Genomic DNA, 27,688 nt, shown 5'->3' on the forward strand with positions numbered 1-27,688 from the left:
GCATTAATCGCCATCGTGTCGAGGGTCGTCATCGTCGCCGCCGCCGCCGCCAGTGAAGTCGAAACCAGTGTCTCACGAGCACACAAACAACACTGGTTCGGCCGCTGCACCGCGTTCGTCTGCACGACCGTCGTGTATTATAAAAATAAAAATAATATCTCTTTAAAATTATCAACGATTAATAAAGTGTTTTCGAGCCTCATCGTTCGTTGCCAGCTTGTTTTCTTGCTCTCGTCGATAGAAATCACAAAGTCGCATTATTCACATCACGTGCGACACAAACAATACAATATTTATAATTATTAATATTTGAATAAAACCTACCGTTGGTGTAACTTATTCAGTGACGAAATATCATCGCACTATCTCAGGTACAACGGACAATATTAAATAGTGTGTATACCTAACGGTGATCCGATGATGGTGCCCCTCGTCGTCTTGGACGTCATGCTCTGCAGTCGCCTGCAACAGCATCAACAGCGATGAACACGGGTGTCCGCCGGTGTCCACCGAATGGATAACGTCGTCTTGAGTGCGGATGCGGAATTCGGTTTTAGGTACAACGAAGCGATGATGACTTGACGCCAGAAAACGTCTACGGAAGACGTCGATCTGTTGCAGTCCGCACAATTGGACCCGGCCGCCGTTCCCACAGGTATATTATAATTTATAATATAACTACTTATACATCTCGTAATAAAACTCATATTGTTATAAATTTATAACTAATTTTGTTTTCATCCGGCGCGTCAATAATTAATTTGTTATAACGACAAGTGAGAGAATTTTTTTGTTGGATTTCTTTTTTTCACATTTTTTTTTTATTAATCAAAGAACAATAATAAGCTGTAGTATGCTGTAGATAATTTAAGATAAATATATGGTATATGTTTACATTTATATTTCATATTATGTGAAAACCAACCATTCCATTGCACCTAGAATCAAATGATTTTGATAAACTTGAATCAGAATCTATTTACCACTGCTTCAAAATAAAAATAAAAACACCCACTTTCTGGCTTTCAGTAACTTGATATATCTTTCTGCAGGTACGCAACAGTACGCCATTTACTTTCTACTAATACTCAGGAAATTGAGTTTATAAAAATACAATAAAATACATCGTTTAACGAATCAATTTATTATTTAAAATAAATTAATAAATGTTACCTAATTATTTAATAGTCATATGCCCAAGTTATATGAAAAATGTATTAATTTAGTGTTCCAACAACATTTAATGGGCAAATCATAGATCACTAAATCATGTTTAAGGAATGCAAGCCGGCAATAAAATTTATTTTTAAAAGCATATGGGTATGATAATATATTAAGGTATATAATTTTTAACATCTGTAGTTGTCTATACATTTTGTATTAACTTCCATATAAGATATAACTATATCATTACAAAACTTTTTTTTAGTGCATTTTTACCATTATTATTATTTATTAATAAATAATAATGCGTTTTAAATATCCGATTTAGAATTAATTTACTCAAAAACAATTTAAGTTAAATGCAATTAGAGTATGCCGACGGCTGACAAACATGCAATTAGGAACTAGCTAGTTGTCAAGAGTAACAAGTTTTTATTTGTTTTGTATCATTTCGCATTACTCTGTTGTTTTATACCAAACAAATAAATCTAGAATTTTTGTTAGGGTTTTAATAAAACCACTTGAAATAAACTGTGTATTAAATATTTCTTCAGTTAGTCTAATATCATCAGAACATAATATTGCCTAATTATAACTTTTAATATTTTATCGTGTGGAAATTAATAATGATTATTAAATATCAAGGATACTTAATTAATTAAATACAGAGTTATTGATTTAAGTGTCTACACTGAATATTTTAATAAGTTTAAACTTTTTGAAAATATATTTCGTCACATAGCTAAATAGCTTGAATATGCCATTGAATGTCATTTTTTAATAATTTTATCGTTATAATTTATTAAGTTTTTACTTTTTTAATGAGTTCGCGAATATTATGCAGAGTATTACAATTTACAAAGATCAAATTTCGTGCAATTTGTTCAAAAGTTTTAAGCGTTTAAAGATGAAATGAGTGGAGTATATGGTACATAGGTACCCCGTACCTTTGCCACACATGTTATCTACATACAACTCCGATACACTAAACTTTAAACACTATTATAAATGATTTTTCCACTTTTAAAATCAACTTTTTTCTCATCGCCGCTCTATCAACCAACAATGTTAACATAATGAAACATACGCTCAATTATATATTGAAATCAGGCCTCAGAATTTAAAAGTGTCAGTTTTAACAGTTCATTTTATACATAAATATTAATTTATGTTCATTATCAACTGTCGAAATATTATAATAATAGGTTAAAATTTCAATAAAAATAAATTTTTTTTTAAAAAAGAAGTAATTTATACTAATGAACCTACCGGTCTATATCCGGTCATCAATTGCCTAACTACAGAACTATACAATAACTTAAAATAATATTTAAATTAAATATTGTGGTAGCAAATTACAATAATATTAAATATATTATTAATTAATAATAAATTGTTCATTATTATGCTGCAAAATTTTAGTGAATTCAAATTATTCTCAGGTATGCGGCTCTCTCCTTACTTCTCCAATCCATTAATTCCGAACAGTGAATGGTGTATAGATTCGTATATAATATACATCATGATATAATTGTAATGCCAATTTAAAGATTTTATGGCCAAAGACAAGTACGACTGGAAAATTTACATTAAAACAATTAAAACTATATTTAAATACATATTAAAAAAAATAAAAAAATGCTCCTAAATTTCTCCATCAAACCATGTACTCGTATTACCCAAGACTATTCAATAAATAATAATATTATGGGTACTATGCTAGTTGGGTCCCGAATTATTTTAGGTATTTCACTAGTTAAACATTTATATGTCTTATGTCTATGGCGGGCGCACCATCAATCGGTTCATTCACGATCACATTTATTTTCTTTATGTTAAACTTCTCTCGATCACATAATTTTTATTCTAAATATATATATAGGTACAGACTACGGGTTTATACGCGCTGTGCCTACTTCGGGACGCTCACGAATTTAGTATATTGTTAATATTACCATTGATTATAAATACATCATACATAATTTATAATCAATGATATTACTTTTATAATGACAAAAATATAATATTACACTCTTCTCGATATAATTGTACAGAATCCTACAGATGCAGTATATTGTCAGTAGATATTATATTAATATTACATACACCGAACGCTTTTACCAAACTTTATATCATAATATCAATAAATTACGATACATTATATTAATGTATACCAATATTATCGTTGGTGCATGGAGAAGGGGCAGAATAAAAAAATTCAATGTAGTTTTTAAAAGCATATAAGGAAAAACAAATAAAAAATTAAAAACTATAAGGAAAAACTGTAATCTTTATGTAAAACTGGTTTTCAAAAAATTGATTTTGTATTTTAGTGTGATTCAAAAAAAATAATAATAATTAAGTACCGTAGATTCATGAAATGTTAAGTACTTTTACTATTTTTAATTTATTGCTAATCAAAAGATATAATTGTCGATAAAAAAATGCTCACTCTATCGAAAAACTTGAAAATTTAATGCAAAGATCTTCATAGCTGGTTGTTGTTAGTAGAAATAAAAAATTACAGCGATTTGTTGCAATACAAAGTGTGGAAATTAATGTGAATCATACAGAAATGTGAACGAATTATGGTTTACTCAACATAAGGTTAAATAATGTTGAATTTTATTGAAAAATTCAAGTTTTTTGCTAAATTTGCATTGAATAAAATACTTTTAGTGGCTTGATGAGGCGTGATGGTCATACGTTCAATCTGCGGAAACGCACTGCAGAGCGTACGTACCAGCCGCAGTTGCTAGGTACCGCGTGACCACTAGGGATTTTTATCAACATATCCTTGCTACACATACACAAACACGTATACAACCCTATCAACTTAAAAGCCTGCAAAAAACAAATAAAGGCGTTCGGTCGTTCGGTGTATGTAATATTAATATAATATAATATCTACTGACAATATACTGCATCTGTAGTATTCTGTACATTTATATCGAGAAGACAAGAAGTGTGTAATATTAACAATATACTAAATTCGTGAGCGTCCCGAAGTAGGCACAGCGCATATAAACCTGTAGTCTGTACCTATATATATATATATTTAGAATAAAAATCATGTGATCGAGAGAAGTTTAGCATAAAGAAAATAAATTTGATCGAGAATGAACCGATTAATGGTGCGCCCGTCATAGACGTATAAATGTTTAAATGTCTATGGCGATGGCACCCGCTTTCAGATCAACACCCCCTCATAAAGTCACAAACCGAACCCGGCAATACCGTGCACCCTCATGACGTCTACGCCGAGCTGCAATGCGACGATTGAGAGAAAGTGGTGAGGAACTATTTAATAATAATAATAATAATTATTATTATTATTATAATACGCGCCACGGCGAACAATATAATAAAATTGTCTAGGGTACACGTCTTCGTTGCCCCGCGTGCCCGTTAATATCGCCACCAATGAGCGGAAGCCGTACGCGACACGAAGCGATATACGCGCGCGCGTGCCAAACAGCTAACCACGACGTAATAATAATAATAATAATAAGTATACCATATTATACACGCGCGGTCCCGTTTCGAATACATGTATATATCATGTAGTTTCCATGACAACGGTCAGACAACCGCCCGGCCGGCCAACTACTGCAGCGGGCCCAGCCAGGGACTATCGCAAGCCCGCCCCCTGCCATGACCCTCGCGACGACGCGTAAAGGCCGCACGACACACCCTCTTTTGCTCGCTATATTATATACAGTATACACATACATTACATGATGTGTATTGCGAATTATTGTTGGAATTCAAATAAAATAAAAACACGCCATTATAGTACAATAATGCAGCACGTAAAAAAAAAAATATTTTTACACAAAAACATTTCTGCGAATATAATAATAAAGTTATGAACCTTTGTTACGACTGTTGTTGCTTGCCGCTGTCCGACACTCGTACGGATTCTTTGTCTTTAAAAATATATATATATAATATATCTACATTTTACGGCAAAAGTAATAGAACGCAGTGTTATAAATTATAATGCTCGCAAAAAAAAAATTCAAGTTGGCGAGGGTTAATTTTAATTTGGCGTTTGCTTCATGCCTTCATCATAGTTTTCTTATCGAAATTTATAGATAATATTATATAGTGTAGTAATAGCGCTTCTCGATATTTTCTACTTATTTTTTTGAAGAAAATTTACGAATAATCATAAATATTTACTAACAAGGAGCCATTAATTATATATAAACCTTAAAAACATATAAGGTAATTTTTACAATTTTTTAATTTCTATGGTGATGAACTGATAAACAAAGCGTTAAGCAAAATCGGTTAGAATATAAAAATATCTATATCCATCCCCTAAACATATTTATGTAAAAGACATAGTGTTATATATATGTATACTAATCTTTATTAGAACCGTTCTATATCCATCTACATAGATAATCATCTAAAATACTCAGATATAGTATCTAATACACTATACATAATTACACGTTTATATAAAATATAATGTCAAACACTCACACACGTAAGCTGCAGGTATCGTATTCATATTTACATACTCACGCATGCAAATATAAAATATCGTGTTTATGAATATTGCACTTTACTCGTGCAATAATAAAGTCAAATAAACACACACATTCAATACACAAATAAGGTTGAGATTATATACAAAAATAGACACAACAATAATTTATGTTACAGCTTATATAGGTTGAAGTACCAAAACATATTGCACACATCATGGGCGGATAGGCCTAGCGGGCAACCGGGCATTTCCCGGTGGGCATTGGCGCAACTATGTCTAAAATATTGGGAGGGCTGAAGCCCTATAAATAAATTTAGTCAATGTGAGCCATGGGGGGCTTCGCCCCCCCCCATATCCCCATTGCCACAGCCACAGAACAATAATTATTAATTGAAATAAAAACAATTATAAAATATTATTACCATACTATATTATTTTAAATCATGTACCTACTTCTATATGTAGTATGTTTTACATAAAATATTTAAATATTATGACATTATCGATAATCTCATAGATTATAATTTGTAATTTACATAAATAGATCTATCCGTCTATTATTATTGTTACCTATAAAATGTTCTAAGACCGTATCATTGTCTATTTTATTAGTCAAATCTCTTTCAATGCTTAATAAAGCTAAATTTGAAAAGCGGTTTTGTGACATTGTTGAACGTAGCCAATTTTTTACCCGCCGCATAGCAGAGAATGCTCTTTCACAAGTAGCACTACTAATAGGATTTGTATAAGCTATGTTCAACAATTTATACAAGTTTGGAAAAGTGTTAGATGATACAATTTCAGCCATATCTGCAGGTGTCAACATTTTATTATCGGTAGATAAGAATATTATTATTAATTATGTAGGATTGTAGGAATTCCAAAATAAACTATAGCAATATTATTTTATATTTGTACAATATACTTTTGAATAACTCTCTGCATCATATACTACTAATATTATTTAGTATGTGTCTAACTATCCCATACTTAAATTATCATTAAATTTTAAATAATCAAAAAAAAATTGTGGGGTGGGTGGAGGGGGGCTATAATACATTTCGGGGGGATGGGGGGGGGGCTACCCCCACCTAAGCCCCCTCACCCCTAGTTACGCCAATGCCGGTGGGCCCCTTCGTATTTCGGTAATGGGGCCCTTTAATATCATATATTATTAAATTCTTTTTCATGTGGGGCCCCTTTTTAAAATTTTCTGGTAGGCCAAAAATGGCCTATCCGCCCATGGCACACATAAACTCTAAATATTTTGTGTACACCCCACACACGGCGGCAAGGCTATAACGTTAGTTATACTTGGACACTCGGTTCTAATTTTATTTTATATATATAAATTATAGTTTATTGACTATTGTGCTATACATATTATATAATAACATATTGAATACTAAATATAAAAATTTTAAATTTAATTTTAATTTTTTTTGAAAAATGTTGATTGTAAAAACATTTATTTAGTCATATTGTCATAATGTCATTCATTCTTAATCATTTTTTTAAAAGAACATATGTTCAAATTTTTTTAAGAATTATTAATTTTAAAATAATAACTTTTTAAAGAAATATTTGAATTTTATTTCAAGATTTTAATTAATGTTTTACAATCAACAATTTTTAAAGATTTACAAATTGGTCATTTTTATTTTCATAATTTAAAAATATATCATAAAAATAAACATTTTACACGTGTAGCACAAGTTAGTAAACACTAAATAAAAAAATATTAATTAGAACAAAAGTTGTTTAATTTTTTAGGTATTCCTAGCTGTTATACATGCGTGTGTAAGGTATAACAGACACAATATTAAAACTCGTATAAAGTAATAAAAGCCACTAATGGCGGTGTATATAATATGGGAGAGGGGCACTTTGTAATATACGCCGTTCATCCCGACTAGTCGAGACGTGTACAAATAATTATGTATTTCAGGCACACAATAGATATATAAGCACTTTTTTGACTTCACCGTCCTATATACATAATACAGTGAACATATCAAGATATCAAGCGATCACCGGTGAAAAACACCACTTTCCAAAATGGCTATAGTTCCCTAATAGCAGCTATAAACCCAGTTTCCTATGTCGAAATACATAATTTTTAATAGGTAGCTTACTAATATTTACCGATTAAGGATTTGGTATTTTGGATATTTAAGCTAGTTTTTTTCTTATTTTAGTTTTACACACCTATTACCCACAAATCTAATGCATACCAAGTACAATAATGTGTTCCCAATTAAAGTTCACGCATGAAAAAGCGTATAGATTACAGCAATATTACAATACTATATTGTTATATGATGTATACATTTCAATTATTAAGAGTCAATACCTTCAGATTGTAAAATCGTAAGAATAGCGTACACGGTACTACTATATATATAGCAGTGTTACGACAATTATTATACGCACAGTAAGAGCGTATTTATATTCATACGTATTATATAAATATAATATCGCTATATTTTGTATTCAATAATAGAATGTTGTTTGTCACGTGCTATTTTCAGGGGAGGAGACGGTATGGCCGGGGGTTGAGTGGGCGTCAGTGAGGGGTTCGATGGATTGGTGCGCAGGTGGCGAAGATCTGCTGGGCGACCCAACGCTGCTGGTGGCTGCGGGAATGCTACACGGGCCGACGCAATTCTGCACAGACACTTGCTGTACGCCCGGACTGGAGCAGCCCAACGAACAAGCAGTTCAGTTCCAGCAGCCAGCGATCGTTACAGTAGGCAGTTCGTACAGGTAATAGACATTTTTTATTTTTTCATTAAATTAACGATATGAAAATTGTTTCCTCCTATTCGTAGAATACCTAGCTTAAATTAATAAAATTAGTTTTATTCGAAGTGGTAGAATTAATTGAAATATTCTTCGGTTACTTTTTGGTCGAAAAACCGAACGTTTTGATGTTGCAGGGTGACTGGGTGACTATAAGTTGCGTCCCACAATGTACCCATTTGATGTAAATTGCGTCCCGGGTATTATTTTTTTTCATAATACGTAAATTTCGTTCTTTAATTTCTATATTAAAATATAAGTATGACAATATTTTCCTTCTCATTTTATCAGACTTAGGACTGTTATTATAACTTATAATTTTGGTATTGTTAAAAATATTGGTTTAAAAAAAAAATTATTCATATTAATTGATTCATATCGATGTAGGTAAAAAATTGAAAGACAGTAAATTCAGTCTGAGAACTTACGAATATTTGAATAAAATATACTGCTATATGATTTACTATAGACATCCGGGATGGATCCAAATACCACCCTAAGTCACAATCCTTATCGTTTAGGAGAAAATTTCCGTTAAATATTAATTGCCGTTTAGACTTTGCAATTCAGTCAACTATATTTTGACTATCCTAGAAAAAAATAGTCAATAATAATTACTAAACCATGTACTAATAATACTTAAAATTAAGTTTATAAGGAACATTCTAATATTAGTGTTTTGTGTACTCCAAGGCCACTCCCTTTTCACTCTGATATTGTACGATATTATTTAAATAATATTATCAGTTTATTTTACAATGCATTATATAAATGTATTAATATATATATTATTTAACATTTTATATACAATTATACTCTTAGGCGTGAGTACGGGGTTGGTAGAGGTGCACTTTAAATCTGCAAAACGTTCTGTATTATTTAAATGATTAGTTTATCTACTAGGTAGTATTATTATCGTAGTTAGTATTATTTCTAAGTAAAATTCATAACAAAATAAATAGATAGGTAACCCGTATAGATAGGAGTTGACTGTATACCTCGTCATTGAGTAGATCACTTTTACAGATTCATTATGAAGCGTTAAAGTCGAATTATATGATATATCATTGTGTGCAATGAAAAACAATCCGAATGAAGACGTTCTAACTTTTGCTAACCAAATTATTTTAATAACTATATTAAAATATTAATAGGTACATTTTTGTATTTAATTTTTGATAATTCCTGATTTTTTCGATTATTTTGCTTTTGACCCTCCTTATAGTACGTAAAAATAGATCCAAATTTCTACTATAAACCGTCTTCGATATTGATAATTGGAGCATTTTTTTCTAGAAGAAGTGTGAAGACGCAAAAAGTAAATAAAACACATATAATTGTAAAATGAATGCATTAATAAATCTTTAGTCACTACAACCATAATCTAAAATTTTAAACGTGTACCTATTTTTTTTTTAAATACATTTTTAACCAAAACAAAGAGTTGGTGATATTCCTAAAAAAATCATTCTTGATACACAACAAAAAATTTTGCGCACACCTAAAAAAGATACTATAAGGACGATACTAAATTTTAATTATTTACTCGTAATTATGAAATATAATAACTAACTAGCATATAGGTACAGTAAAATATTTATGTTTTTAATGCCCTATATGCATAATAGATAGTATGTACACACTACACACTATAATAAATTAATAACGTCTTAACGTTACAGTTTATATTAAGGGTGGCCATAAGAGAGTTGCGAACTGTAGTTTATAATGAAGAACAATGTTAAAACTTACTATGCTAAAAATGTTAAGAGGATGCGGCACCTGCATGTATATTGTCTACAGGCCTTACAAATGTACAAAGTACAACATAGCAAATTTTACGTTAACAATAATGCATATTACTCTGACATGCAATAAAATTAGAGGCAAGATATCTCGGAGATGTTTGTTGATATTTTTATTAAGTTATGACCTTTTTGAAAGTGTATAATTTTTGTATATTTTAAAATGATTATATTATAACTTTATAACTTACTTAAAAATAATAATATCAATAAAATACGTTGAGATGCCTTATATATAATATAATGTTACGTTTAAATATTATATGGGTCAATTCACTCTAATCTTAAAAATAGAAAAGTAAAATTGATTATTTTGAGGGTAAATTTTGCTGTTGTACGTTTCTAAGACTGAAATAACACACTATCTTAAGATGCAAATCGTGGTTTGACCTATACGATATAGATTATTAGATTATAATTTATAACTAAGAGTTCATATATTTAAAATCATAATTTATAGATTATCGTTGTTTATAAAGAAAATTTAGTTAAATAAATTATAAGTATTATTTAAATGTCATTCATACATTATACTTAAATTAACTTAATACAATAATACCAAAAATAACTCTAACTGACTACGTAATTATTACTCAGATTATTGCATGAAATTCGAAAAGAAAAATACCAATAATCAAGACCAACTATAATCAAATCTGATTGCAAAAGTGAAATAGATAGGTACTTACACTCTAATTATTTAAAAAAAGAAAAAAGTTGTTCTGATACGACAACAGTAAATTTCAAGAGTGCACTCGATTGATACATGATTGAGTAAATCACTGTAATGGATGTTTTAATTTTGAATTGAATGAGCATAATTAATTTAGTAATTTAATAAGTAAGCTAATGCAATAAACGAAAATTGATTAGGTATGTACAGTGAAACCTCTAAATACCGGACACTCTCGGTCGTTTAAATTGTGTCCGCTATTAAGATGGAAGATACAGTGAGTACACATTTCGCCGTTCCCAAAATTCCATCTGTTATTTGGGGATGACCGTAAAAGGAGGTTTCACTGTATACATTTATTTTTCATCAAATCGATGGCCCTCGTTTTTGAATGTACCTACAGTATATTCCATAATATTGCTATAGCCTATATATAATATATCATTAAGGTTAATATTATTATTATTAACCGCTAATGACCAACTATTACGTTTACTATCTTATCGCAATTCACATCTATAACTGTAATTTAAGTTTATCTTGTCAAAATATCCAAAATTATTATGTATAGGAATATCTTATTGAAAAATTAAAAAAAAAAACAAACTTAAAGGTAGTTGTAGATACCATAATTATGTATATTGTACATTATTATATTATATACAGACATACAGTCAATATATACTTTAAGAACTTAGGGTTTTTCAGTGGCTTCTGGACAATAGATAGCATCAAATCGAGGAGCGATATACAGCCACTGTTCGCTGCAGTAGCGAAATTGTATTGTGTAATAGAACATGGAATGTAAGATATCATTTATAACGATATAGTTTAACGTTGGGTATTTAATAGATGCCAGCTGACAAATCATTGACTGATAAACAAGATTTGACTTTATTGTTACTTTTTTGTCGTCGATTTTTATTCATAAATTGAAATGTTTATTACACAGCTAGACACACAGCGTGATGTAAACCTAAATACTATAATAAAACGTTGACCCAAATATTTAACATATTTTTTTGGTAGCATCTAGTGTGGAATTTACCATCTAACAATTTATTCAAAATTTAAAAATATATTGTACTATTCCGTATATTTTGACAAATGTAGTTACCTACCATTTCTTGTTATTTTAATAATAATTATAAGTTTTAATCAAAGTTTTTCCGAAGTATCAGAATGTTTATAGCCAATAGGTATTTTTATTCATAAATGCATTTAAAATTCATTATCAATGAAATTAGCATGCTTTTGAAAATAAACGATTATTTAAACGATTTGGATTGGAGCTTACCAAAAAGTTATTCTCAGACAAGCAGATATGCTGATAATTAAAGAGGTAGGTATAGAAATCAATAAACCATGCGTGATTAAGCCACATTTGGCACTTAATAGTTTGATCATCACATATTCTTTTAGCTAGTAACACAACATTTTATGAATAATTTTTTTTCAAATGTATGATAGTACATTATTAATTATATTTTTGAGTAACGAAAAAATTAAGAATTGTATATATTACCTACTTACATTAAAAAATATAATATAATTATTATAATAGTAATTCGAAAATAATTTTTCATAATACTAATTAGATTATACTTTCATTATGAATGGCAGTTATTATTATTTTTTAAATTCTTTACGTCAAAAACATTTATTTTCTTATTTAAGTTAAACAAAAAAAAAAAAAATTACGTAGAAAAAGAAAAATCGTCAGATAAAAAAATAAATATAATTTGAATGGAGACTATGCAGGTATCGTTCAAACAAAGAAGGTAAATATATAAATATCATATAATGTTCCTTATTTTATAGGATGTATAATATTGTTTGCATATCCATTACCGTTATTACCTATATAGGTAGGTATATAATTTAAATAAATGTATTATACAATAATATTAAACAATGCGTTATAAGTATGATTTGATGAAAAACAAACTAGGTATACATATTATTAATTAATGTTACATTTATAGTAATTGCTAATTACAAAGAAAATCACAATTGAAATATCATAATCTAAGAACTATTAACTAACTTGCATTTTATCAATGCAAATATCTTTTTATTAGTTGTTTTATAGTTATATATATCGTCACTAAATGCCTGAATCACGACTTTAAAAACCAAGTCATCAAATATAACACCAAGTGTCCAAGTATATCATTATTCGTTAATATTATGCGTCATGTTGTATACTTTAGAAAAAGTAGTAGCTATAGTTGTATATGTCTATAGGTATTATCTAGTGTAACCCCCTTGCACAAGTTGCAACCCCCCCCCCCCCTAATGGTCGCCCTAGAACAAGTGGTTTTCAATCGGTGTGCCGTGGGAAATGTCTGATATTTGTAATTAAGCCGGTAAAAAATGTTGAAAACAGTACTTTATTTCATTACATTTGTGTCGAATTTCCGCGAAAACTTGCGATGTACCTATAATAGTATGCCGTGAACCAAAAAATCTTGAGAACCACTGCCATAGAGTATACCTATATCATAATTACTTGTTTAGAATTAATAAGAGTACTAATACTGTATTTTCCCCTTGCCTTTCGTAAAATATTGTATTGTTTTATAAGACTATATATAGGATTTTATAAATAATTTATATTTTAATATTATAAACTACTGCAGGAGCACTTGAACGATGAGCATATACTAAATATATTTCCAAAAAATATTTTCAAATGTTCATGTTAAGTACAAGGGTCCCAATTTTTTTATACAGAAAAGTTTAATCGAAGCTTGTTTTCGATGGACACAGACATCACTAGTTATTAACAATTCTATGTAAAATATATAAATAATTTCCAATTAAAAACTCAGTTTTGTAGTTTTTTCGTTCGATATATAAAAAAAATTACCATATGACGATATAAAGGCCTAATTCATAAGTCGTATTATCTAAAACTCTAAAACACTATTCATAATATCATTCTACCTATAGCAGCATAGTGCCAACATTCTACATCTACTAATAGCAATTAGAAATATAAAATATGTTTTATTAGAAAAAAATAACAGTTAGATAGGTATAAGTTCATTAAGTTCATGAATAGGTACGTAGGTATACTATATACGTCAACCGTGGTTATAAATTATAATAAACACAACGACTATACTCAATATAGGTACACATTTTAGAGCAGTCAAGATTGTAAACGCTGATTTTGTCTTGTCATCACTCCATTAAATTCTCACCCAACTGTACAATAAAATATTGATAGTATAGATAAATTTGGAATATGCTGTAACCTAAAATGCCGTATAATGTATATCGCATCATTATATAAAGCCAGCCAATACGGAAAATACGAGTATAGGTCGATACCTACGAACATTTAAATGCAAAACAACGATATGACGCACAATAATCCAGAATACTTCATATATTAAGAGGACTCATATTTTGTTGTCTCCATCTTCCAAGTTACAAGTGTATAACATAGTACATTTAGGGTAAGCGAATCTTGTTTAGCTCCATTACTTTAAAAACTAGAGTGAATTAACATTTTATAAAATTTAAAGGTAAGAGTATGTTATTTAGACGACCTCGTTGGCTGTTCATTATATTTTAATTTTGAAGCGAGTTATGAGTATTTCAAAATTGTAAATTACTAAATTGTTTGCACATATTAAAATAATTTCAAAATTAAAATAAAATCAAAAGCTCATGCAGTTTTCGAAATAATAATTTATTTAAGAGGCCAATTTACCCTAATTTTTTAAACTAACTAAATTTTCGTATGTTAAAATATAAAATACTTTAATTTCATTAATATTATAAAATACCTTATAATTATTAATAGCTATATTACTGACGCTTAACGGACCACCTTCGTCCAGAATCCCACAAGAACCCACAAGCGGCTAAACCGTCCACACCAAATATAGAGCAAAGGTATATACAGAGGTCCTTTTTTATTTGAAAGATGAAGTCTATACAGGTCCGATTAACATTCGATTTTATAAATTCCTAAAAAACGAAAATTGCCTATTTTACGACTACGACGTAGGAAATGGTGAAATTTTATTTTTATTGCCTTATTGTGTGGTAGGTATGGCACTAAATAACTATATTGAAATTGCATCATTTTTTACCCTTCGTAAATTACCGGGTCTGACTACAGTATATTGTATAATACGTGTTAATCGTAATATATACATTAAAATATAATTTTGAATCGAAAATATTGAAATATTATTTTTTTTTTTTTTTTGGGGAGAACCCGCGGCAACATAGGTCAATTTGTTTTGGGGGTTATATTTATATATATTTTGGCTTTTAGGTTTCTGAGTTGGTAGGGTTGTAACACCTGATTGTGTAGGTGTGGCAAGGATGTATTGCTAAAAATCCCTGATTATAACTACAGTTTCCTTCTCACTTGTACAGACATAGGACTGTCTGTGTTGACAGGCGTGGTTAAAAATGTGCTTTTTTTTTGTTTTTAATATCTAAAATAATTCACAGTGTGTTATATATATAAATCACAACTAATTATGTGTCTAATATACAAATTCAGGTTAATTTTTTTTTTTTACTATATAGGTATATTGTTATTATGTACAATGTACATGGTAACAATTTATTTAATATGCTCATTCAAATCGTGAAATATTTTTATTTAAGCCGGCTAACCTACACCTAACCTAACATTTTATACATTTACATTTTTCATGACGTTCATTCGCCTTAACCAAATCTTCTCGGGCGAATGACCATAGTCCTCCGCCCTGGAAGTCTTAGTCTTGGCCACGTACTAGCTGAATTTCCACACTACCCACGGGGTATCAGCTACAGCGCGTTTTTTTTAACGTGGTATCCCCTGTAGGCCTAATCCACGAACCGTACAACGACTATAAAAAAAAATAAAAATAAATTAAGAACTAAAATCCACCATTTTTCTCGTATTGTCGCTTGAGATCGCGAACTTTGGTCCTTATTGAAGGCACCGACCTAGGTACTCGATTGAATGACGGTGTTTTCAGTAACTTTTTTAGTCCGTCGGCGCTGTTTAATATCGGATCTTGTGTTATTATCAGCCGATTTAACATAGCCTCTTCTTGGGCATTAAACTTGATCCTGACCGGCTTTATTTTCAACATTTCTTGCTCAAAAAAAAATTCTTTTTCAATGGTTATTTTGTTCATTTTAATGACCTCTTTGCTACGTATTTTTATATATGTATCTATTTGAGTGTCTATAAGCATATCAATGAAACTATTTGGATGAGAGCAATTAAACATTCTATTAAGTCTTGAATGAAATGATTCGCAAACGTTTGTTATTGCCTTAAACTCAGCCCAAACATTAGGAGGAAATAAACCAGAAGGATCAATATATGTTTGGTAACACACCTGTGGTTGTTACCAATGCTATCTGACTCTGGGAGGAAGGAGGAAGATAAGATGGTCAAGTTGTACCGTTCAGACGTGTGCACGACACCAACCAAAGAAAACACGTGGTTTTGGTTTAAGATTTTATTACAACAGTCGTTAAGTCAAGCGCACAGAATCCGACGAAGAGTCGTGGTTTAAAGAGGAGTTTTCGCGGAGCGGAGCTTCGACGCGGACGTACGGACTTGCGCTGATTTAAAATATGTAAAAAAAAAGAGAGCGCGACAACGGCGTGTTTATATAAAAAATGAGGAGTGACGGATTAAACGGGCGCAGTTCGAAACGCTGGTACGGTGACTGTAGTGTCGTCGTAGGCCATAGCGCTCGCGCGGTACGACGTTGCCGCCGCGACAATCCGGTTATCGGCGGAGAAGGTGCGGTGTGCGCAAAATCGTTCGCAGTCGGGAACCTGATCGGCCCGATACGCGAGTACGATTAATAAATATGGTACGGGATAACTAAAAATAATACACAATAATTACAACAAATCATTATAATCAATACAATAAATATGGTGGCGATAACAGTTTCACCACATATGTTTCAAAAACGTCTGTACTTTATCTCCTGTAGGTTGAATTGCCATACCTTCAACAAAACACTGATCAACTTCATTTGGGTTTAGAACAGGTAAACCAAAAAATACTTTTAAAAATTTACTGAGTTTTGATTTCTGATCTCGATATACGGTTGGTTAATCCAAGACTTTGAATTTTTTTCCACCAACTTTGTCTAAGGTGGAATCGACACCCTTTGATTTCAATCAAAGGCCATACATGTCTTGCGGTATTATGTAAACCTATCTCGAAATCAATAAAAATTCGATTTGGCAAAAATGTTAAGTCTATTGTTGAGCAATAGGTTACAATATGTTTGAAAAATTTAATGTAAGTCCCAAGTTATTTTTTTCCAAATATGCCCAAGTGTACAAGTATATATCTATACTTTATTATTAACGTATATAAATAGTATAATATATATATAATATCCATAAATAGTAAAAATTTGATGAATTAACTTTGGACAGCATTTAAATGTTCCGTTTACGTAAATATTGTCTGTATCGCAAAGCGTTTTTAAATTAGTTACTGTCGAAAAAATAATTATACTGGTATGAATGTCATTAATTATCATAAAAGGTTCACCAGTATTTGTCAATATTTCCATATTATTTAACGCATTTTGTGTTTCTAAAGAACTTTTAGGCAATCTGGGATGAACACTATTTCGGGAATTTCGTATATTTCGTTTGATAAGGGTTACATCTGATAATGTTTAAGGTGGTAAGTTACTTGTTCTTATTTCTGTATGAATTAATTTAGCTGGTTTTGTCGAGATTTCAAAGATTGCTTTTCTTTTTAGTGCATTATTAAATTGTTGTCTATTCAGCGTTTCTTCATGTGGTTTTTGGTGATTGTGGTTATCAGAATTAAAAATTATAGAATATTGATTGTTAAATTTCAAATAACACTTACAATAATTTATGTAGCAAGTCCAACGTTGAATATCGTTTTTAAGTATCTATGAAATCGGAATTTATGTCCGTCAACTATAAAAATTGTATTGTTTCGTTCACTTGTGATTAAATCCATTGTGCGACCGTAACACTATTATAACAACACTGTTTTTTGTAATAAATAATTTTAAGAACTGTATTTTTGAACTACAACTGGTTGTCATATAGTATCGGTATAATATAGTGTGATAATTTTAGTGCTCAGGTCTTTCCAAACACTATCGACAATCGGTAATTATTACGGTATTATACGATATAATTACTGATTAGTAGAGCCCGGATTTCAATGCAAAGTGCATCTTTTTTCGATTGATCATAGACAATAGTATAAACCAAGTATAAAATTCGTTTCATGTAACGAGTGTTTCAAAGCTAAACATTTTATTTTGCATTTTTTTGCATATTTCAGCCTTTTTATATTTAAAGAGCATTATTGGGTCATTTTTATTGTTCTTAATGCATATTCGTTCAATATATTACACAAATTTAGTGTATTTATTAATATAAATTTTATTATCTATGTTTATAATGAATATTGCCCCAAAACATATGCGTGTCAACATCATAGCAGCATCAAGTTAATTTTTTTTTCAATAAAGTAATAAATATATTTCAATAATAAACTCCAAATTAAAATAACAAATTGTATAAAAAATAAATATAAATGGAATTTTTAAGGTCATTTTTTAAGGACATTTTTGGTTATTTTATTTAGAGTATATTTGTATAGTTTTATGTGTATTTAAATCCGGGCCCTACTGATTAGTAAATATACGATTGATATCGTTGTTAATTTACAAATTATTTTTTCGAAAAATATAATTGCTCGGGACTCAATTTACCTAGCCCCAATATCCACCCAATTATTTGGAACTCAGTTTACCACTCCCCCAAGGAATTTGTTTATTTTATATTTATTTAATACCTTTATGTATATATAAAATACAATATAGACCATTAAAATATATCTATATATCATAAAAGAATCATTGGTACCTTGGGCAACGCGTTTTCTCAGGAACAATGAGATGGGTAGGCTTTGTGTGGCGGCAACTCGTTTAGCTGGAATATCGGTGACCGTTTTCCTATACGAAAATATCCTAGCTAGGTACTAACTAGGGCCCGGAACTTGATGACCTAAAAATTTTTAAAAATGCACTAAAAAAAAATGTTAATATGACTTATAAACATCAAAAAATGTCTTACCACAAAAATAACAAAAATTTCTTTATAATTTAAAATATAAAAATTATTGTATAAATAATTAAAAAAATGTTGTTTTACAAAATTATAATGTTACATAATGGTTCTTATAAATTTATAATTATTATTTATTTTATTTTTATACATTAAATATGCTTTTATTAATTAAACAATTTAAATTTAATTTATGTTAACAGTTTAACACTGAACGATTAAAGTGTGTTTAATATTTTCAAATAAAAATAGTATAAAATAGTATCTGCCAATAGTTTATAAAATAATCGTAGATTGCGACAACATTCGATGAAGATAATGAACGTTGATAATCGACAAGCTAATGGAAACTGAATATGTGTTACGATTAAGTATAACATTCAACAAGACGTAAATAACTGTAAAAAAAGTACAAAAATGAATAAAATGCACCAAAAATACTAAAAAAATTACCGTAAAACAATAAATTCCCTAAAAATTCAAAATAAAAATCGTACCATTAAATTATATATACCACGAATCAAACTTTGTATTAGGATTCGTTTGTACACGGTACGGTTTTTTTACCTATACAATATACATATATCGTTATTACCGGATCATTTTATACTAAAGCAATTATTTTTTTATAACTTATCCAAATGTCTAAAAGGGCCGATATGGCCATTTGATCGATCGCAAATGGTGGTTGTCGGTTAAAAAACCCATTTTTTACAATTTTATTGTTAGTCATCTTCCCTTGAGAAAATCTTAATTTCTAGACGTAATTAATTTAAATTTATGTTATGTGAAAATAAGGGGTAGTTTCATACTATACTAACCTTATTTAACCGGTGAGCATAACATCCTGCAGGTATCGTCACGTCACTTAAGATTATTGCAAACCACTCTATCTTATGATACAAAATTATTTATTTTTTAACTTCTAAATAAATGCATAAGTGCACATTAAACTACATACCACTATCAGGTACGGATCCAGAAAAATAGAATTAAAAAAAAGAATAATTGATTATATCTTATTATTATATGACGCAATTTAAAATACAAATTTATTTTATTGGTGACTTAAACCAAAAGGTTGGCAACTTGCAGCCCACTTTTTGTAAATCAGTTAAAAAATGTATCTACCCTGTTAATAGAACGGTACACATTCATTGCCCGTATACATATATAGATAATCATCTTTGTAGGTCACATACTAAAATGATGAATACCATAAATATAACATATATTATATGTTTCGATTATATAATATGTTATTTAATTTTAAAATTTACAGCAAACCGTGTGGAGACATGGCCGACGTATTAATGTCTCTCAAACACACCGTGCCAACTCCACAATCCTCAGTAGACGAACAACATCAACAGCACGACCAGGTGTATGGACTGTCCACCAATCACAATGTAAGTACCAAGTATAATACATTATATAATATCTATTCAGTTTGTAGTGATTCCTCAATACGCTTCATACATTTCTAAAATGCTGGGCGATCTCGTATTTTGAAGATAGGAAAAAAATAACAGATTTTTAGTTATCATATATGTAATAATATAATATATTTATTAAGCCTACCTTTACAATTTGCGGACAGAAGCGTGAAAGTTCTCTTCCCCAGTCTATAATACTATATGGTTACAACCAGGATCTGGACTTGTGATACAAGTGATACCTATGTTACTATATGTAAGGTCGCGACCCAACTTAAACTTACAAGCTGGGACGTTAGACTGATTAATTATTATAATTCTATGGCGTATCGGAAATCTATATCAAAAGCAGGCGTTAGATGCTGTTACATTATCTTTCAGCGGCTTCTTTGTGACCTAAATCCCGAATATGTAAATTCTACTAATTTACGGACCTGTTTATCTACGCATTATTCCAAATGTGTTATTTTTAGGTAATTTCTGCAGTGATATTGCGGGTATTAATTCCCAGGAATTTATAGGTCTTGAATATTATATTAAACAATTTATTAAAACAAAAATAAAAATGAATAATACCGAGCTGAACCTCAGATTTATATTGGACACTTATAATTGTGGCGTATATGTATGAAATTAGTTTTTTGAGGGGGCTTTACAAAGTTTAAGGAGGTAAGCCCTATTAGATTATTGCAATCTGAACACATAATATATTAATAATGTATAATACAACGCACCGAAAACGTTTGAAAATGAAAATTGCATTTGCAAACCACCACAGTTATACTTCACATCGCGAATGAAATATATATTAATCAATTTAATATCATGTTTGAACGCACAGGACGATTCGCAACCGCTGGTCGATTATGGAGGTTCGTCGTACGGTGATCAGACGTGCTGGACCACGCTCGGAGGTGGCCACCAGCAGCAACAGGTCCAACAACATCAATTCCCCAGCATGAGTGTGAACGTCAGCATGAACATGACCATGCACGGGTACGCTCCGATACACGGGGACGCTCAGTTCGGATGTCAACCGGTAATTTTTTTACTTATATATCATGATCATAACATATTTTACCGCACACGATTGGTAAGGCTTAGTAACAATCTCATAAATATGCCTACACAATTTTATGAAAATAACGAAAAATAAATATACGCTCTCGAATCTTCATGAACTAACGACCGAAATATTCAAATCATTCTTAATAGCTTAAAAAGTAGCGAGACAAGCAATATCTAGGTACGTTTGAATTTTATTAGGCTCTTAACCAAATTAGATGGTGAGTATAACATTTTATTTCGCATAATATTTTCAACATTTTTTTTATTACTCTATCTAAAATCGTTCTTAAAAATAACACATTGACAAAAATGTATAGTACCTATCTATGTAGTTATTATAATAACCTATTTTAAGACATATTCATTTTTCGATTTTTTTTTTAAACGTGTCTTCACGTTTGACCCCTTAATACACATATTATACCAAATAGTTGACGAAATATATTTACAAAAAATTTAAGCTATAATAATTGAACGTATTATACATGTTTTTCCTAGGAACAAAATAATTTGCAAATTGTTGTGATTTTGATGAATTTTGTCAAAATTTGAACTTTAAATTGTTTTTCGTCATTACCAGGGCTAGGATTTGTATGCAATAAAAAATTGTAAAATATGCATTTTATTTAGCAAAATATGCAAAAGTGTGCATTTTAATTTCTATCTTAGATTTTATATTGACCGACATACTTTTATTAATTGTGTTTATCTTTCTCCGTCAAACTATTCAATCTTTAATCGCATACCTATTGTACCTGTATTTATAAAAATAAAATTTGTGTTAGACAAAAAAATCAAGTTTAATACTGTTGAAGTACATCAGATACACAGAAGCTTAAGGTAAATAATAATAAGATCGGATATAATATGTATAATTGATACGAATAACTATAGTGCTCTGAGGCGTAACATAAAACAACGACTAATCGTCCTACAGGCTACTACATAGAACGAATAAGCTAGTAATACAAAATGCCTATTCAGCGTCTGCTGTACTACAGTGTGAATAATTTTACTTATAATCTACATACCATAGGGTGTTGTTTACATTCAACAAATACTTTAATCAGCTGAGCTATAATTAAATACAAAGTATAAATATTAATTACGAAATATACTATAAAACTTGCATTTTTCGCATTCTTGTAATGGAAATAAAAACACCACCATTTATCTCATCACGAGGTGATTCGTGGACATTACTGACAAAATCAACAATCAGAAATCGCAAAAAAAATACATGCTGTTGCATACAAATCCTAGCCCTGGTCATTACACAGAAATTATTCTGAGTGAACCTACTTATATACAGGGTGATTCTTTTAAGTGGGTAGTTAATTATCTCGAAAAGTGTTTACTTTTTTCAAAATATTTTTTTGCATGGTTTCAAGTTGTTAAAAAACCCACGTTTTTATCAAAAAATTATATTTTTAAATATTTTTTATCCTTATAATTCTTTTAAGTTTTTTACTTTTTTGAATGACAACAGTTTTAATTTCATATTCCAAAGCAGAATATTTTTCTAAGTATTTTGATTCATAATAATCGAATTTAGGACGAGTAGTTTATGAGTTATATGTATTTAAAGTTTAGATGAGCGGAGTAGTGGACAAATATTTTGCGGGGTAACCCCGTACCACTCCACTCTGCCAATCTAAACTTTAAATACTTATAACTCAAAAACTACTAGCCCTAAATTTGATTTTTTTGTATCAAAATACTTAGAAAAATATTCTGCTTTGGAATATGAAATTAAAACTCTATGTTGTCATTCAAAAAAGTAAAAACTTAAAAGTGATAAGGATAAAAAATATTTAAAAATATAATTTTTTAATAAAAACGTTGGGTTTTTAAGAACTTGAAACCATGTAAAAATATATTTTGAAAAAAGTCAATACTTTTCGAGATAATTAGTGTACCCACTTAAAAGAATCACTGTATATTATATCAAACAATTTCTCAGGTCGGTTGGACTCTGCCAGCGTCTCCGTCACCGGTGCATCATCATCACCACCACCATCACGGCCCGGTGCATCACCATCAAGGCCTGTTGAGTCCGCTGGTGTCCATGGGCACCGGTGGTTACCCGTCGGCAGCCACCTATTCGTTCACGGCCGACTTCCGGCCACAGGACCCGATAGCGTCGCAACTACCACCGCCGCCGTTTGCGTGCAACATACAACCGGCTGTGCCAGCGCAGACATTGTGCTCGTCTGCGGCAATGATCGACGACGATTGCAAGGACCTCAAACCTTGCGCAGAGATCTTAATGTCGGTGAGCGGCTGCGGAATGGGCAGCGCCGAGTGTTCGCCAGTCGGGTCGGCGACCATCGGCGACGACGACGGCTGCCGGCCAAACATGTGCCGGATATGCGGAAAGACGTACGCCCGTCCCAGCACGCTCAAGACCCACCTGCGCACGCACTCGGGTGAAAAACCGTACCGGTGCGACGACTGCAACAAGTCGTTCAGCCAGGCGGCCAACCTGACGGCACACGTACGCACCCACTCTGGCGAAAAGCCGTTCCGGTGTCAGATATGCGACCGGCGGTTCTCGCAGTCGTCGTCCGTCACGACCCACATGCGCACCCACTCGGGCGAGCGGCCGTACCGGTGCCGGCTGTGCAAGAAAGCGTTCAGCGACTCGTCCACGCTCACCAAACACCTGCGGATACACTCGGGCGAGAAGCCGTACCAGTGCAAACTATGCCTACTCCGGTTCTCCCAGTCTGGGAACTTGAACAGACACATGCGCGTCCACAGCGGTATGAACGGCGCTGACATCTTGTTGCCTGTATGACGGTGGCGGACAGTCAGCACCACCGCCGCCACCACCAACAACTCAACCAGCCACCTAAGTCATCACCTCCATCACCATCGCTACGTCGACTGTTGTTGGTAAGGAAACCACCCCATCCCCTCCCTCCTTCACAGAAACAAATTATAAATTTGGTCGCATGACTGCTAAATCACCCAGCCAGCGACTTCGAACGGTACACGCAGATCAGTACGGGCCACCGACTACTCTACATCACACGTGTGGTCGGTTCTTCAACCCGCGTCTTTCGCCTAAGCCGACCTGCACGGACATCCGTACGGTTTATGTTTTCGGTATACATAATATATTATCATCACGCACACGTCATGTCATCGTCATCATAATTTACTTGCACGGAGTCAACATTTTTAAACGCCTCTATTTTATGCATCGATAAAATGTTTTCGGTCCGAACAACCTGTAAGTATTTTTATTTGATTTTCGATAACTTCAGTCGTACCACGACGGCGGCGATGGGTAGATAAACCGTACACAGTTTTCGTCCCCCTCCCTCCCACCGAGAGATGAAACTCAAGTTATTTGATACACACAATTCGTACTCTGATTAGTTCGGTTTATTTTTAAGAGGTTTTTGTTTTTCTCCGATGACCGATGCGGTCGACACGCCCCGCGCAATAACAGTGTCGGACAGTCTTCAAATTTTTATTTTTCGTAGCTTCCGTTCTTCGTAAGCGACTCCTCTTCAAATTTATTTTTAGCACAATATTAATATAAATAATATATAGACGACATGAACCACTCCGCACCCACATCGAAAACGACACGACAATGAAGATAGTCGTGTTTACACTTAACAGAGCAAAATATATGCATAATATGTAGAAATATAGAATATATATATAGTGAATGGAAACGTCTCACTTCTTAATTTATAGAATTTACATAATATATAATTTAAGCACGTCCACGACAAGCACTTGTACCATTCCTGATTTTGAGAAATTAATTTCTGGCTATAATCTGAACCACTTGGTCTGTTTGATGTACCTACTTATTTAAATTTATTCGATTTTAAGTTCAGTATAATTTAACCGCATATACCCAAACACGAAATCCAGAATCGGATCAAAATGTTGATATCAGCCTTCTGTTAATATATTTATATAAATTATTTAGTTGTGCCAAACTAAATTAATTGTTTAGTTATCTGGAATACTTACAATATGTTATTTTACTATCGAAGATGATACATTAAAACTACAACATAATTTATTTAATGAGTATAACGTATGTTCAGCAATCATCCTATGTGGAACAATACGAAATAATAAATTATTAACGATTTTTGAAACTGAAATCCCACAACAAATAATATTAATCTCAATAAACATTTTTTTAAATTTAATAATATGTGATAAATTTTAAGACTTCGTAAGATAATTATCACTTGATGTTAAAATTGTTTTTTTTTTCTTAATAAATAGGTACTTCATTATATAATATAGAATGTACATTGTTGTTCTCAATCCTCGTTCATATTTTAGTGTTTTGTTTAGATTAGTTAAGTTTTTTTTTCGTCGTATATGCCTATATAATATTGATAACGACGCAAATATTTTAATGTTCATAATAATTAAGTATTAACCAAATTTTAGTTGTCTATATTTAATTTTATAACAATTCTTTTTTCTTATCAGTTATATAGTGTGTAAAATCGATTTTACACATTTGTGTGTGTTATTTATGTCATTACAATTAATTATTTTTAAATATTCATCTTTACTCTCAATCTAGTCAATGTATTTTATGTGTTAACAAATAACTTTTAGAATTATTATACAATCATTGTAAATACGTCTGAAAAAATATTAAACATGCGAATGAAACGCATAATAATAATACATAAATATAATATAATAACATTTAATTGTGTTTTCATTTATTGTTATATACTGTATTGTCCTAAAATTAACAAAACACCATCTACTTTTAATCAGTATGAATTCAATGATTTATCATTGATACTAAACAACATTTTTTTGTTGAGTGGAAACTGTTCCAGCCTTTATTTATCAGGATATTTAATAATATTTATTAACAGCAGACACTATTAGTGATAATTATTTGATTAGGTAACTAATTTTTGTAGAAAACATTTCCCATATTATTATTTAATAGTTAATATAATATTATTGTATACTATACTACTATAGTAATTGATATACCTAAGTAATGACATACCTTAGAACAATATAGAGAATGGAATTCAAAGGATAAGAATTTTTATAAAACAGGCCAATATTTTGAAAGATATATGATAATATTAAGACTTTATATTAATGAGATTTTATGCTCTATTTTGATTTTGATTTTAATATGAAAATCATTTTTAATTTTTTTTAATCATTGCAAAAAAAAAAAAACAACACAAATGTATTACTTCTCAAAATAACTCAAATTCATTTGAAAATTATTGAGATTATTGTGATTTATTAATAATTCGCAAACAGTTTTATAATGTTACAGCAGGGGCTCTTTTCAGGTACACAGCACATTATTATACAACATAAGTTTTCGAGGCACGCTCAACACAAATGTAATAAAATAATTTTTACCAGCATAATATAACAAATATCAGAAACTTGATGACACACAACTGTTACAGGAATGATGGGGTATATTAACACTTTGTTGTCGCTGGACAACCCTATTTCGCTAAATCCTTTAATAATATTCAGAAAACAATTAATTGTTCACGTTTGTAAGTACCAACATACCAGTATTGCAACAAAAAACCTATGCACAAACATATACCAAATTACAAAATCCCTATGTGATGGGAGAATTTTAAATAGGTGTAACTTTAGGTTTAACATGTACCAACAGTCCTAAATCTCAATTGGTTTTCACCCCTATAACTTAACTCAACCAAGTTGAATATATTTTGTGTTAATATGCACTAAAATATTGTCAACAGCATAGAGATTATCAAATATTTTTAACAGTTACATATATCAATGAAATAGCTAAAAACTATATATAAAAATATTATAGTTAGTATAATGCACACTATGCAAAATGCATAAGATGACAATAACAGTACTGTCATGTGACTAAAAACTATTTGACTAACATTTTAGGTAAACAAATAATCTATCTATACCTTTGCAATACGATAAAAACAGATTTCATGGATATCGTTATATGAGCTGGTTTTCCCAAATAACTTTTCAGCCTTTGTGGTACTGGTTATAACCAATTAATTGTAAATCAACAATTTCACAAAATCTTATCTACAAAGGCTAAATGCAAACAAGTTGAGTCTTGGAAGGTAGGTTAGAG

The 27,688-nt window shown here is 30.9% G+C and overlaps 1 protein-coding gene across 1 annotated transcript; it reads left to right on the forward strand.

The window, feature by feature from the left end:
* LOC107165991 (uncharacterized) lies at positions 1–26,156 on the forward strand. The gene is made up of 5 exons (XM_015514461.2): positions 1–655; positions 8,197–8,431; positions 20,346–20,472; positions 21,341–21,538; positions 23,531–26,156. Exons 2-5 carry the CDS (start codon positions 8,247–8,249, stop codon positions 24,365–24,367), a joined length of 1,347 nt encoding a protein of 448 aa, XP_015369947.1. The 5' UTR covers positions 1–655; positions 8,197–8,246; the 3' UTR covers positions 24,368–26,156.
* The last annotated feature ends 1,532 nt before the right edge of the window (positions 26,157–27,688 follow it).

Source organism: Diuraphis noxia, unplaced genomic scaffold (assembly GCF_037042655.1).
Source record: "Diuraphis noxia isolate RWA-SAM2 unplaced genomic scaffold, SU_Dnox_SAM2 contig0003, whole genome shotgun sequence".
NCBI lineage: Eukaryota > Metazoa > Arthropoda > Insecta > Hemiptera > Aphididae > Diuraphis > Diuraphis noxia.